Genomic DNA, 14,009 nt, shown 5'->3' on the forward strand with positions numbered 1-14,009 from the left:
ACAATGTGTTTTTCTTTGATTTGTGCCATATTTTTTGCAGCACATATTTACTTTGGAGCAAGCAGAATACCAACTGGAGGGTGTGGACTGGACTCGGGTACCGTTTGTCAATAATCAACCTCTTCTTGTGAGTAATTTAGCCTCATGAATATGCATATCCTATGTTTCATTGTAGGATTGAATAATCATGTATTATGTTGATGACTTATGTAGTGATTGGTATACACTTCAAGAGATACTAATCTACATATTGTCAGACAGTGTATATGTTTTAAGGTGTTTTATACAAAAGATGTTGTTTCTACATGATTATTGCTTAAAGTAAATAAAAAATGGAAAACTTTCTGAGTAGTAATGAAGACATTTTAAAAGAGTGAAAGAATTTTGGAAGGAATAGCACTGGACATTGTTGGAGCTTAAAAATATCTCAGCTCTTTTTAAATGTGATATTGTGTTAGAGGGGTACTCATACTAATGTTAACAGTGTTCAAACACTTCAATAACTCAATTAATGTATCAGTGGTATACAAACCTTTGTGTTTCTGCTTGATTATATTGTATTGGGGTACACTTAGTAGTGCTAAGAGTACCAAAGAGCAGTGCTGTAAAAATTGGTGTTGTCATTTGCAATTTACTATGCCATATCATATCATTTCAAGCCCTTCTAACCTTTGACCTCACAGGAACTGTTCATGGCTAAACCAATCAGTGTGCTAGCATTACTGGACGAGGAGAGTCTATTTCCCAAGGTAAAGATTTCTTCTTTAGGAAGAAACATTGATTTGTCCATCCATATCATTTTGTGGAAATTTTTGACAAAATATCCCAGTTTGGTGAGCATTTTCTAAGAGGTACATATCTTATGCAGACAATGACAATGATGAATAACAAAAATATTGTTTTAATATCGAGACGTTTGTTGATAAGTTTGCACACCATTTGGAGACACCCTCTCTCTCTCTCTCGCTATATATATAAATATATATATATATTATATATATATTTTCCAACTCATTACGATTTTCATTTATATATATATATATATATATATATATATACATACATACATATAAAATTTCACTTTTAACTGAGGATTCAAGTTTTATACGGTCTTATTACCTGTTTGTATCGTCCTGTCAGGGGTCTGATCATTCTTATGTTGAGAAGATGAACCATAACTTTAACAAGAGCCATCACTACATCAAGACCAAAGTATCTACCAGCAACAAGTTCAGCATTGACCACTATGCAGGCAGGGTAAGAGTCCCAAACACTTTGTTACTGTTCTATGCAAAATTGTGAGACTTATATCCCACCCATAAATCTGCTGGAGATTAGCTGAGATCAGATTATGAGCCACCATAGGCCTGACCGGCATGTGTGTGCTCTTCTGCTTTACGGTAGAAGACTTCAACTTGGTATGGTTTCTACTCTGTGATCTTCTATCAGAATTAAGAAGAAAAAGAATTATTGGAAAATGTAAATACTTTAGTAGCATGGTGGAAATTTTATTGTCTGAAATATAAAGAGAAGCATAGAAAGTTTGAGAAAGGTTGTATTTTGGGGAATTGGGTATTGTTTGACAGATGAAGTGCCATGTACCGTGGAAATATTGAACTGGGACTGAAGTGGATGTTAGGGATATATTTTACACCAAGTTTTTATTGGCACTAAACATTTTATTGCAAACAAGAAAAAACAAATACCCAGAACATGCTCCCATGTGTACGACAAAAAGAAGTTGGATGTAAATAGTGAAATCCAATGGACTTTGTAGTTTTGTAACTGCTAATTGTCTTTCTGCTTGCGTCCTTTTGCTAGGTGGAATATGATGCTACAGGTTTCTTGGAGAAGAACAGGGATGCTCTACCGCTAGGTGCAACCCAACTCTTCAAAACAAGTAATGTAGAGCTGATCAGCCTCATCTTTACTGGTGAGTTCGAAGGTTGATGTGATTGTAAGCAGAAAGAAAAGCACAGAGTCAAAGGGTCATCAACGTTAGCTCTCAAATATGCTACAGAGTCAAATGATGGACAGTCATTGTTAGACTTCACAGTAGGCATGTTACCGGCACCCTCAAAAATAATTTACCCTCACCGAGACATGCCATTGTCTAAATGTGTCACCTTTTGCCATGTTTTGAAATAATTCTGAGGTTTCTGAACTTCCAGAACTGCTTGAAGAGCTTTAGAAAATTTTTGCATGATTCTAAAATATTGTCTTTTCATATTCATTTTTTCCCCACTTCTAATAACATTGATAGGTTTCTGCTTCTTAATTGCTTATTCACGAATACATGAATATTTAAACTAAGCAAAGTGGTACACCATCACACAGGCTATGAGATGTAGCAGTGATGTTCTCATGCAAGTCCAATGGTGATGAGAGGGCATCAATTTTAAATTTTTGTCCCTTCTAAGAGTTCATCACCTACTTTCCTTCCCTTCAGGAACTATAACAAGAACAGGCACTTTGGCTCTTCAGAATCGGATCAGTCAAAAGAAACGGTCACGAAAATCTATTAAGAAGGTAAAGTTTGGAAATAAAATCACTAATCACTGGATCCTTGATTTCATAGAAGAACAAAAGACAATATGTTCTTGTTAATCACAGTTATCAGAATTATCCTAACAATCTGTAGTATATATTTGCATGTAAGATTTGGGACAATCAGTTGTTATCATGTACTCATCAGGCGAAATACTTTATATAAATATGTGTTTGCTTTTTTTCTTTCAACAGAATAGCATTTCCCATAAATATAAGTTTGACTTCCCAAAATTTAGCAAACATGTAATGCTAGTTACTTGATTCTTGCTTAATATTATAAATATGATTGTAGATATGAAATGATTTTTTTCATTCTTGTGATAATTTGCAGGGTCGTCACAATCCAAATCAGAACAAAAAGTTGACAGTTGGGGCTCAGTTCAAGGTTGGTTTCTAAGCTTTCATGTTTTTTTTTTAAATTTAAAATATTGAAGTGAGCATGTCGGGGAAAAAAATTGGAATAGAAGATCATATGAATATTATTTTGAATATTACAAATGTGTCACATATTTAGTTAGATTATGTAGCCATTGCAGAGCTGATTTTGTTTACTTTCAGTTTGCTAACCATTTTTTAAGTCTGTGTGCCAGTGAGTGTGTTGTGGTGGTGGAAGGGGGGGTGGGGGTGGTGGGGGATTGCATGGAGATTGCGTGGTACAGGGAAGCTCTGTGCTACTGTCAAACCCTTCATGCTTAACCAATTGACCTTTCCAGAGATGTATCCCTCTTGTTCATGCAAAATGTTTCCCTTTCTGAATTTCTTGTATAGTTTCAGCAATTTATATGACCCAACCCTAACGTCAAGAATCATTATGATTACTACAAACCAGCTCATTTAAATGATCAGGAAACTACAGAGAAAGACTTCTAACTTTATCCTTCATATCATGCTTAGCTTTCTAAAGAAGAAGTGATTAGGCATATGTCCATCCATATTACATTCCTTCATTAAACTGAACTTCAGTTAATAAGTTTAAAGAATGATAATTAAAATTTCTAGCAAATAGCAACATACCCTTGTCAATATCACCTTTGATTATGTTCACTGTAATTATCTGAACTTTGTGTGATCATCTCAGAATTCCCTGTTAGTCTTGATGGAACTTCTGAACCAATCCAACCCTCACTTTGTGCGCTGTTTGAAACCAAATATGAAGAAAGAAGCTAGCTCTTTTGATGATAAATTTGTCACAGCTCAGGTAATGCTCTCTTTCTAGTATTTTATTTTTCTCCAGAAAATGTTCTTTTCAATGAGTGATTTGTTCAAAGCAGCTGGTTTCATCACTTCATTATTCTTTTAACATCTTAAGAAATAAGTGTAAACAGAAGTAGATGTGTTAGTTTGTTTGTATTAACATCACAACAGATGTATGAAGTCTTGAGAATGTCCGTTAGCAACAACTTAGGAGAAAAAAATAGAGGTCATACAGAAATTAACAAGATACTCGATAAACTCTGATGAGAAATGGAAATTGTTGGTGAAAGAAAACTAACAAAAATGAATTTTCCAGCTGAAAGCATCTTAGAAAGTTGGAGACAATTGATGTACAAAGTTTAAATACTATATCTTTTGTAAAACGTTGCTTTTCTGCTAGTGAACAAAGCAAATACAATTATACTTACAGATAGGTAAGCTTCCATGTTTTTGTTGAACTTGGGTAATATTCTGTTAACATATAATATGTTCCAATTCCCATCATATAATGAACCCGTTCCTTGATATGTGTACCTGTTTGTAAATCTTTGCTTCAGAAGAAAATGAATGCTAATCTGAAAGTCATTGGCTGAAAAATCTTTCAAGAAATTGTGTAGATGTTTATTCTGTGGGCTCTGGTAAGACTTCTACATAAATGTCAATGCTTTGAGTGACCAATTTACATATCTAACTATTTCCTTTTTTCTGATTAATCACTCATTCATCTTCCTTCTTTCAGCTGAGGTACACTGGTATGTTGGAAACAACAAGAATCAGAAAAATGGGGTATGCCTTCCGACCAAAGTTTGAGGATTTTGTCAGTAGGTAAGGAAAATGTAGTTTGTAGTCAGTTTGAGTTTATCAATTTGCCATTTGATAATAAAAATGTTTCTGCCAGAAAATGAAAAGTCCCATTCTCAGCTTTAGCATTTTGGTAATATTTTAATTTTAATTTTACATGCCACATAGAACTGCTTATTATCAACAAATATTTATTGCGCTGCTTTCAAAAGCCTGCGTGTACAGTAACTGACGTGTGTTGTAAGTTTTGTAAAATGCTAGGTTAAACTTGACTTTCGCAAGTAGATTTTTTAAGTGGCCCAAATCTTGAAATTCTAAGCCCGAGTTGTGTTTCATGTCTAACCACAGTATCACCATGTGTTCTTGATTTAAAGGTATGGTGTCCTGACATGCAATCCAAAACTATCTGCCAATCAGCACGGCTGTAAAGTAATCCTGGAGAGGGTCCGCATGGCAGACTGGATGCTCGGGTAAGTGGTTTTCCAGGAATAACTTCTTCTATCTGATTATGATTATTGTTATTGCCTATAATTCTCAGAAAATATATAAGATTTTTTGCAAGGTTTTTCTTGGCTTTTTTAAATTTAATGGGATTTCTTTATCAAGGATGAATGATGTTAAATGTCATTCAAATGTGGTCTGTTGTTCATATGAAATTAAAAAAATGTGGTATTGTTGAGTTATTAGAATTTATAAAACTTATAAAACTTTATCGTGTAGGCACGAACTGAGGAACCAAAGTCCATCGGCAAGTTAGCATTAAAGGAGCTTTCCATTGAGTCTTAATCATTTAAAGTGTAATATCTTGGAAACTGTAATTATCTTGCATGCACAAAGCTCATTATATATGCTTATAATAGAGAGGTTAGATTCTGCTCTGCGAATTCCATCACTTTTAAAATCATTCATAGATCTGCTAGAACTGACAGCTAAATGTTCTAAATAGCATTACTCGTTATCCCTATTCTTTTGTTTATGTTGTTTTTGTTAGTGATGTTTTGCTGCTGTCAGTAGCGAATAGTATGTATGTTTACCTATTCCACGACTCTAAGTTGGAGATGCTATAACGACCAGCAATTATACGCCACCATTGAAATTTAAAAGTAACAATTGCCATTTATATTGAACCTAATAGTTTAGAACTTGCCTCGTCTAATGTTAAAATGTCTATTAAACACACAAGGAACTTGAATTGAGGTACCGTAATGCTTCATGGGTAAATGAGCAGGATAAACCACCATTTCCAAAGGCCTTTATTTAATCAGTGTTTTCTTTTCTGCCAGTAAAACTAAAGTTTTCTTGAAGTACTATCACCAGGATAAACTGGAAGATGAGTTGAAGGCACTCGGCAAGAAGGTCATTCAGGGACAGAAAGGTAAGTCGAAAAGTAAAAATGAAATTGTGGCAATCCTTAGAGTTATTCTTAATTTCAGTGTAACAAATTTTTTAAAATGTACCCTATTGGTATAAGGAAATCTTTGATTAAAAAGAAATTCAAAGGTGATATGGTAGAATGCAAAAGCTTTTAATTGCATTTATCACCCACCAAAAAATAATCAGTCCCAACTTATAGCTAAGTCAGTAGCACACTGGATTTATCCTTTATGTCACTGGTGTCATTCCATTCTATTCTAGCCTAAAGTTTGCCTGCTCTTTCAAAGCTTTTTATAGTTTGGAAGAATTGAACAGGTTATTAAGTTCAATCTAAAACTGTCCTAAAGAGCTGACAAGTGCATTTTTCTCTCGCAGTCGTTCGTGGATTCCTGGCTCGACGAAGGTTTGCCAGAATTCTTGCAAAATACCGGAGAGAGAAGGAAGAGTCCCACGCTTTCCTGCTCGGTCTAGCCAAGAAGAGTCTCCAGCAGCAGCAGAAGTTGTTGACTATTCATCAGATGGACAAACACCTCCCTGAAAGTAAGAGCAATGCATTTGTTCAAATATGCAAAAAAGTCTTGAATATCCATATATATTCAAGAGAATATACATGTTCTTGAATATACATATGCTCTTGAATAAACATATGTACTTGAATAAACATATGTTCTTGAATATTTAGCCGACTGGAAGTTCACCGCCAGATCTTCAGGAATGAATGTGAGGAATACGCTCAAGCACTTGAGATGGCAAAGTGTTCATACTACCGCGATAAAGTTGCGGATTGTGACACCAAAGCTATGTTCACCTTGATCAACACAGAGTTTGGTCGACAACAACGCACATCTATTCCTGAAAACATCAGTGCAGAGTCCTTTGGCCTGTTTTTCAGTGATAAGATACGCCACCTTCGTTCGGCTCTTGATGACGCCAGTAATGTTGACTCGTCGTGTATGTCATCATCTTCTGACCAGTCTGTTTGTCAATCATCATTAAATGATTTAAAACTGGTGACTGAACAGAAAGTCCTCAGCATTATCAAGTCTAGAGCTTGTAAATTGGCATCTTGTGCCCCTATACCGTCTTGGCTCTTCAATTCCGTGCCTAAATTCATTGCTACCTGTTCTGACAAGAATAATTAATGAATCTCTGCGCATTGGGTGTTTCCCTCGGATATTCAAACACACTGTAATTACTCCGCTCCTAAAAAAAAGGCAGGACTAGATCCAAGTGTGTTGTGCAATTATCGCCCGGTATCGAACCTCTGCTACATATCCAAATGCATCGAGAGAGTAGGTTTGGGTCAACTACAGACCTACCTTCAAACCCACAACCTATGTGGTGAATTTCAGGCTGCATATTGACCGCATCATTCGACGGAAACAGCTATTCTGCGAGTCAACAACGATATTCTGCAGCAGCTGGACCTTTGGCCACCATGTCGTCCTTATAATGCTGGACCTAAGTGCGGCTTTTGACACGGTTGACCATATCATACTAGTAAATCGCCTGAAATTCCGTAACAGTCTCAATGGAAAAGTCCTGCAATGGATAGAATCATACCTACAGGCTCGTTCACAAGCTGTCCAATAAGGCAATGACCTCTCTGCTACACATGCTTCAGAGTGGGGTGTACCACAGGGATCTGTATTGGGTCCGACATTGTTTAGTTTATACATGGGGTCCCTTGGTGATATCATGCTTCGACACCAACTTACTTACATGTGTTATGCAGACGACAGCCAGCTATATATAAGCTTTGGTGACAATCACTCCTCAGAATTACAACGTCTGGACAACTGTTTGTCAGATATAAGAAGTTGGATGTTTAGCAAACAAATTGAAACTCAATGATAGTAAGACAGAAGTGATACATATATCGTCTCGGTTTAGGCCAACACACACCATTCCCCTCGTCTCCGTCGGTGACACCATTATCAACTACACTGATCATCTCCGCAATCTTGGTGTCATTTTTGATAATCACATGACAATGGATCGACATATTCAACACGTTTGCCGAAGCGCCCTGTCAAGTATCCGGTACATTGGTCACATCAGAAAGTACCTCGACAGAGATTCATGTATAAAGCTTGTCCATGCATTTGTTACGTCGAAGCTCGACTACTGCAATAGTATTCTGTATGGATTACCAGGCTGTAAAATTGACAGGCAACAATGCGTACTAAACACCGCCGCACGTCTCGTTACTAGAACTCGGAAGTATGATCACATTACCCATACCATGATCGAACTCCACTGGCTCCCGATGCGTGAACGAATTAACTACAAACTACTTCTGATGGTGTTCAAATGTATGCACAATGTAGGACCAAGCTACCTCACCAACTTGTTTCAGCTCCGACCATCATCCACACACTCACTTCGCTCTAATTCATCACTGATGTTACTCATCCCTAGAGTTAAAACACAGACTTACGGCTTGAGAACGTTCACATCCAGTGCACCGTGCCTGTGGAACTCACTTCCAGAACATATAAAAATATGCAATACTGTGAACAGTTTCAAATCAGCACTCAAAACGTATCTCTTCACCAAAGCATATATGTTATAATTGCTATTATTTTGCCAAGCGCTATGAGAATTATATCATAGTTTGTTTGACCCTATATAAAAATTATGTATTATTATTATTATAATATTCATATGTTCTTGAAAAGGTGTTGAATATTCATGTTCTTGATAGGTGTTGAATATTCATATGTTCTTGAATAGGTGTTGAATATTCATATGTTCTTGAATAGGTGTTGAATATTCATATGTTCTTGAATAGGTGTTGAATATTCATATGTTCTTGAATAGGTGTTAGTTGGGTGGAAATGGTTCAGTGTAGCTGATCATTTACATTCAGATGGGGAAAAATTAGACCTCTGTTACAGGAGTACATGCCCCTTTCCAACATCCCACATGAAATCAAGAGTATTTATTAGCACAACCTTACATTTGAAACAAATTATAGGTCTAATATTTTAGTCTAAACATGCCTCAGAATGCACCATCTGGCGTGTAAATATTAATTTTTACTGGACAAAGACCCTCAGAACCCACTACATGGTAGCAGACTTCCATGAACCCAGCACCACATACCCTCCCATATAAAATCCTTTACCCTTCCACTACACCTTGTCCTTACCTAACTCAGTCAAGTTGAAGTTTCAAATTTTACCCCACCCTTCCTCCCCACTTCTCCTAGGCATGACACTGAATAAACATCACCCTGTGAGTAAGTGTGACTTTGTTCAAATATGTTAAATTTGTTGAATATTCATATATGAATAGGCTTTTCCCTCTGAGAACCTCCAGCTTATTAGGGACAAGCAGAGCACCTGTGTTTGTAAAGTCACTTTTTTTCTACAATTGGTCTGTGCATAGCTAAAACTTTGTAACAGTCTTGATATGCAAGTTGTGTTATAGTTCAAATGGAATAATATAATATTATTTCACCAGAAATTTTTATTAAACTGTGTCCTTTTTTTCCATTTATCCTCAGAATTTTTGAAGATGTTAGAAAGTGCAAATGGAGAGGTCATTCATTTTGATGCTAACAATCCACCGCTCACCCCTCCACCCTCTCCACCACCACCAGAACCAGAAGAAGAAAAGCCCTCTTCTCCTACCCCAACTCCCATGCCACGTTCTGCACCCCTACTGCTGATGCCTGAGCCAACGTCCAACGGAGCAAACTCAGTAGAAGTGGAAGAAACAGAAGACAAGCAGGTAGATTTGAACTTTAAAATCCTGGTCGGAAAGAAAACGGCCGCTGATTTATTTAGCCTACCTAACAAAACATGCTTCAAGAAATCATATTATTGAGGTCAGATGTGGGAAAATTTTGTCAAAACTGCATGACAAGATGCTTCAGAGTGGCAATAAAAGGTGGCTCACGTAATCACCTTCCATACAGAAGTTGCTTCTAAAGTTTTGAACTGTGTCCATATTCAGGTGCAAACATGGTCCAAAGTGGCAATAAGTGGCGGTTAGCACTAGACCAGGGACATTACATCTAATATACCTTCTTATGACTGATGTCATCATTGTAGCTGGCTATCTATTTTACATGTTTGATTTTACACATATAAAGAGCATGCCAGATCCATTCAGTAGGAAACAGAATCACTGCCCCCCCCCACCCTTTCAGGATCTTAACAAATTGTGTTGGGAAATAAGGCCATTTAAGTGTGTGTATGTAATTTTCCTGCTTTCATGTCAGACAAACAGTTGAAAACTGAAACCATATGTAACTTATTTGTGAGATTTGGATTTAAATGATGTATGTTCCTGTAATGACAGCTATTGAGTTTACTGCGATAATCTGCTATTAAAGAAGAGGTAATAAAGATTAGTTTATACTTAAACTGTTACTTTTTACGTTCACAAAACTTTGCACCAAGAACCACAAAACTTGGCATGAACTTCAAAGGTTTTTTAAATGAAAGTTTGTTTCCTGTAAAGTTTGTGTGATTGAAAGATTTGTTTTCTGTATTGGATTTTGTCAAATATAACTTACTAGTTGACATCTGTAGTCACAATAAATCTCTTAAGTTTAGTCTTAAGGAGACACAAACCTAATCATCATTATTTATTGGTCTATTTGATAGAGATAAATGTCACAAACAACTTCCTTAAGCAGCTAAGAAAAATCATATACCATTTGGGAGGTATCGGAGGTTTAATGTTCCTTCATACACAAGGCTACAGATTTTGATCAAGTCTAAATGTGACATCATTGGGCCACTTGTTCTTCATTTTCTCTCAGTTTTTTTGCTTTATATATTAACATGCTTATTTTTCTGTAAATGGTGATGAGTTTTTGCATATGTTGAATATAAAATATCGACCCTCTAATTTGCATGACCAAATGATTACATTGGTTTCAGTGTTCACACTCTTAACATTATACCTGAAAAAAAGAAAGAAAAACAAAACCAGTAAGAAAAACAAATTAATTACAAGGTTTTCAGATCCTAGGGACACTATGACATAACAGATTAACAAAATGACAGCAAACGGAGCAAGATTTATCCTCACCATTTGGGGGAGTTTTTCTTCACAAAAACATCTCTGTCATCCAAGCTAAACGTAGTGGTGTGGTTTGTATCTCCCTTTTAAGACTATTGAAGTAGGTGTGAATATTATTTATGACATTTGCCAGGTGATGTCTCGCAAAATATGGCTGTGCAATACACCAGTCTGAAATATATGATTATTTTAACTTTTATAATGAGGAGGAAGAAGAAGAAGGTAAAGAAGACAAAAAAGAAGAAGAAGAAGAAGAAGAAGAAGAAGAAGAGTCCGGTTCTGAAGATGAGGAGGACGAGGATCAAGAGGTTGAGATCCAGGAGGACATATTCGTGAAGAAGAAGACGCTAAGAAAGACATTTGGTGGGGCAGGAGGTAAAGGCGCTGCCTCCAAGCGATGGTTTCAAGAAACTCAGTACAATGGCTTAAAGGAGTCTCTCCCCTTCCTGAACTGGTTCCACGGTATTATAACCAGACGGTAGGTATTTGCAGAGGTGGTGTGCAGCAGTATCACCAGGATTTTTGAGTAAAGTTTTTGTATAGATTCTGTTATAATTAATAGGATTTTTGAGCCATAGAATCGAATTAACACATGTTATTGGGTATTCTTGATAAGACTTAGTGACTATGTAAGTTCTGGTATTAGTGACTATTCATTCTGTAGGTCACAATATTATTCGACAAATATGTGTAAAAAATTTGTAAAAAAAGGGAATTGAAAAAAAAAAGCGAAAGAAATATTTGGCAAGAATGGGATTGGAATCAGGGACATCATGGTGTAACAAGTCCGCCATATTTTACAAGAAAGAGTTTTGTTTCTGATTGGTTGTAGAATCTGATATAAAAGCTAGATGGCAAATCAAAGCATGGCTTAACAGTCTCACTGAAGAGTTCAAATAATATTAGATTTTGTGTAGAATTGTATATAATAGTCAAACAGCCAGTCAAAGCATCTACTTACAGTCTTACTGAGGACTTGGAATAATATTAGAGTTTGTGTAGAATTGTATATAATAGTCAGACAGCAAGTCAAAGCATCTATTTACAGTCTTACTGAGGACTTTAAATGAGACAAGTGTCTCTGTAGTATCTGGTTTAATATCAGACAACAAGTGCTAGCACTGATTTTCCGATCAATGTTTCTGTAAATTGATGTCATGATTAGTGACCAGGTGACATGTCATATAATATCTTACTGTAGCTGATGTGGCATTATAAGTGAGCCCAAACTTTGTCAAAGCATACAAATATGTAAACCACAGGAAGAACATCAATATATGTGAGTTGTTGAAAAAAAAAAGAAGTTTCTCCAAGTTTGATCAAATTTGTTGATGATTTGTAGAAGGTATGACCCCATCCTCCCTTGTGATTTGGTCCTTGGTTTCAGGTTTCTGTCTACTTTCCTCCATCAGACAATCTGAGAAGTTACTAGCTGATCAAAATTCTGGTGCTTTCCTCGTCAGAGTCAGCGAGTCCAGATTTGGATACACTGTGTCTTTAAAGTAAGACGGTTTTTCATCTTCCCATTACTCATGAAAAGTATAAACATAAGGAAGTGAAAAAAAAAATTGAAAACTATGAGGTTTTAACCAGATGAGGACTTGAATCGGAAAAATATTTTAGCCGCAAGTGTGGTGTGGGTACCATGGGGTATTTCTTTAATAACCATTGTTAGCACATTTGGTATATTCAGCAGCAGTGTGGTGAGTATGTCTGTCTTCTATATTATACATTGAACAAGAAATGAAAAGTTGTCATCTCAAGAAATGAAAGTGGATCTCTGCAATCTTTTCTGGCCAGTGAGATCTTCAATCACAATCAGACTTTAGTTTTCAGGTTTTATATGGGGGTTTGGTGGGAGGTGTGGGGAAGGTAGGGATTGGGGGCGGGTTGGGGCATGGAAGTGGGATTGTGTGACAGGTCACGTACTCGCTAAAGTGCTGACAATTTGCATTGTAGTACCCTTTAGTTTCTTATCAAAATATACAATCAGACTTCAGTTATAAGGGATGTTTTTTTTGGGGGGGGCGGGGGGTAGGGCGGGAGGGTTGGTGTGAGGGGGGCAGGTGGGGGATGGTGAATAGGGCATGGAAGTGGGATTGTGTGGCAGGTCACATACTTGCTAAAGCCATGACAAGTTGCATTGTAGTACCATTTGTTCCTCGTCAAAATATATTGTTACTGGACAGAAGAGGCAAGCTTACATGGTAATGTAAATATTAGGGAATTACTTTTTCAAATTGGGGGGGGGGGAGGGTGGGAGGGGATATTTGGATCAACTTACAAGTTGCTTTGCCTTGTAGCCACTGGGGAAGACAAATCTCAAAACCTGAAATGTAGAAATGGATATCATCTGGCAACTTTGTGTACTTGCATAACATTTAATTATATGCAGCATAAATTGTTGTGGGATACTTTGATTCACTAATGTAAGGGTTGATTTGATTTGGGTTTCTAGGGCTGATGAAAAGTGCAAACATTTTGCGGTTGATCAACTGAGGAACAAACGTTACGTGGTGGTTGGAGAGGAAAGGGCGTTCAGAAATTTGATGGAGCTGGTGAAACATTACAGAGCCGTGAGACTTTTGTTTTCGTTTAAATAAAATTGTTCAAACTGTACCTGATCACATCTTTTAAGGTAGTAGTTTATGGAAGCAGTTGATAAAAAATTGACATATGATATCATTAAATGTGTTTGTCTTGTTGGTCCATGTCATGAGCTCCTTAAGAAGCTTTATGAATATTCAGCAAATGATAGAAATTGACACATGATACCATTAAATGTGTCTGACTTGTTGGTCCATGTCATGAGCTCCTTAAGAAGCTTTATGAATATTCAGCAGTGGATAAAACTTGACACATGATATAATTAGAAGTGTTGTCTTGTTGATCGAAGTCATGAGCTCCTTAATAAGTAGCTTTACATTAAGTCAACACAGTTTTGCCAAATTTGAGAAAAGGTTTATTCTCTTTATATTGTACTTCTAGGTACATGCCATGATCTTCTTATGAAAACTTCATGAACATTTGTCAGATAATGTCAAATATGT

At 36.5% G+C, this 14,009-nt stretch overlaps 1 protein-coding gene across 5 annotated transcripts in view; it reads left to right on the top strand.

Annotated features, from left to right (window-relative positions):
* LOC139978444 (myosin-IIIb-like) overlaps nt 1-14,009 on the top strand; it is a 58,399-nt gene that overhangs the window by 25,776 nt on the left and 18,614 nt on the right. For 4 of the 5 annotated variants that reach the window (XR_011796964.1, XM_071988675.1, XM_071988678.1 and 1 more), the window contains exons 12-26: nt 41-127; nt 684-749; nt 1,141-1,257; nt 1,822-1,933; nt 2,450-2,529; nt 2,882-2,935; nt 3,629-3,748; nt 4,484-4,569; nt 4,920-5,015; nt 5,829-5,920; nt 6,295-6,459; nt 9,431-9,657; nt 11,166-11,437; nt 12,372-12,461; nt 13,418-13,535. Coding sequence is in view for 4 of the 5 variants with exons in the window: in XM_071988675.1 (XP_071844776.1) it covers nt 41-127; nt 684-749; nt 1,141-1,257; nt 1,822-1,933; nt 2,450-2,529; nt 2,882-2,935; nt 3,629-3,748; nt 4,484-4,569; nt 4,920-5,015; nt 5,829-5,920; nt 6,295-6,459; nt 9,431-9,657; nt 11,166-11,437; nt 12,372-12,461; nt 13,418-13,535 (1,782 nt within the window). In the remaining variant the exon portion in view is untranslated. The remainder of the gene's footprint in view (nt 1-40; nt 128-683; nt 750-1,140; nt 1,258-1,821; nt 1,934-2,449; nt 2,530-2,881; nt 2,936-3,628; nt 3,749-4,483; nt 4,570-4,919; nt 5,016-5,828; nt 5,921-6,294; nt 6,460-9,430; nt 9,658-11,165; nt 11,438-12,371; nt 12,462-13,417; nt 13,536-14,009) is intronic. The other variant, XM_071988676.1, reaches the window with a different exon arrangement.

The sequence above is a fragment of the Apostichopus japonicus genome, chromosome 13 (assembly GCF_037975245.1).
Source record: "Apostichopus japonicus isolate 1M-3 chromosome 13, ASM3797524v1, whole genome shotgun sequence".
Taxonomy (NCBI): Eukaryota; Metazoa; Echinodermata; class Holothuroidea; order Aspidochirotida; family Stichopodidae; genus Apostichopus; species Apostichopus japonicus.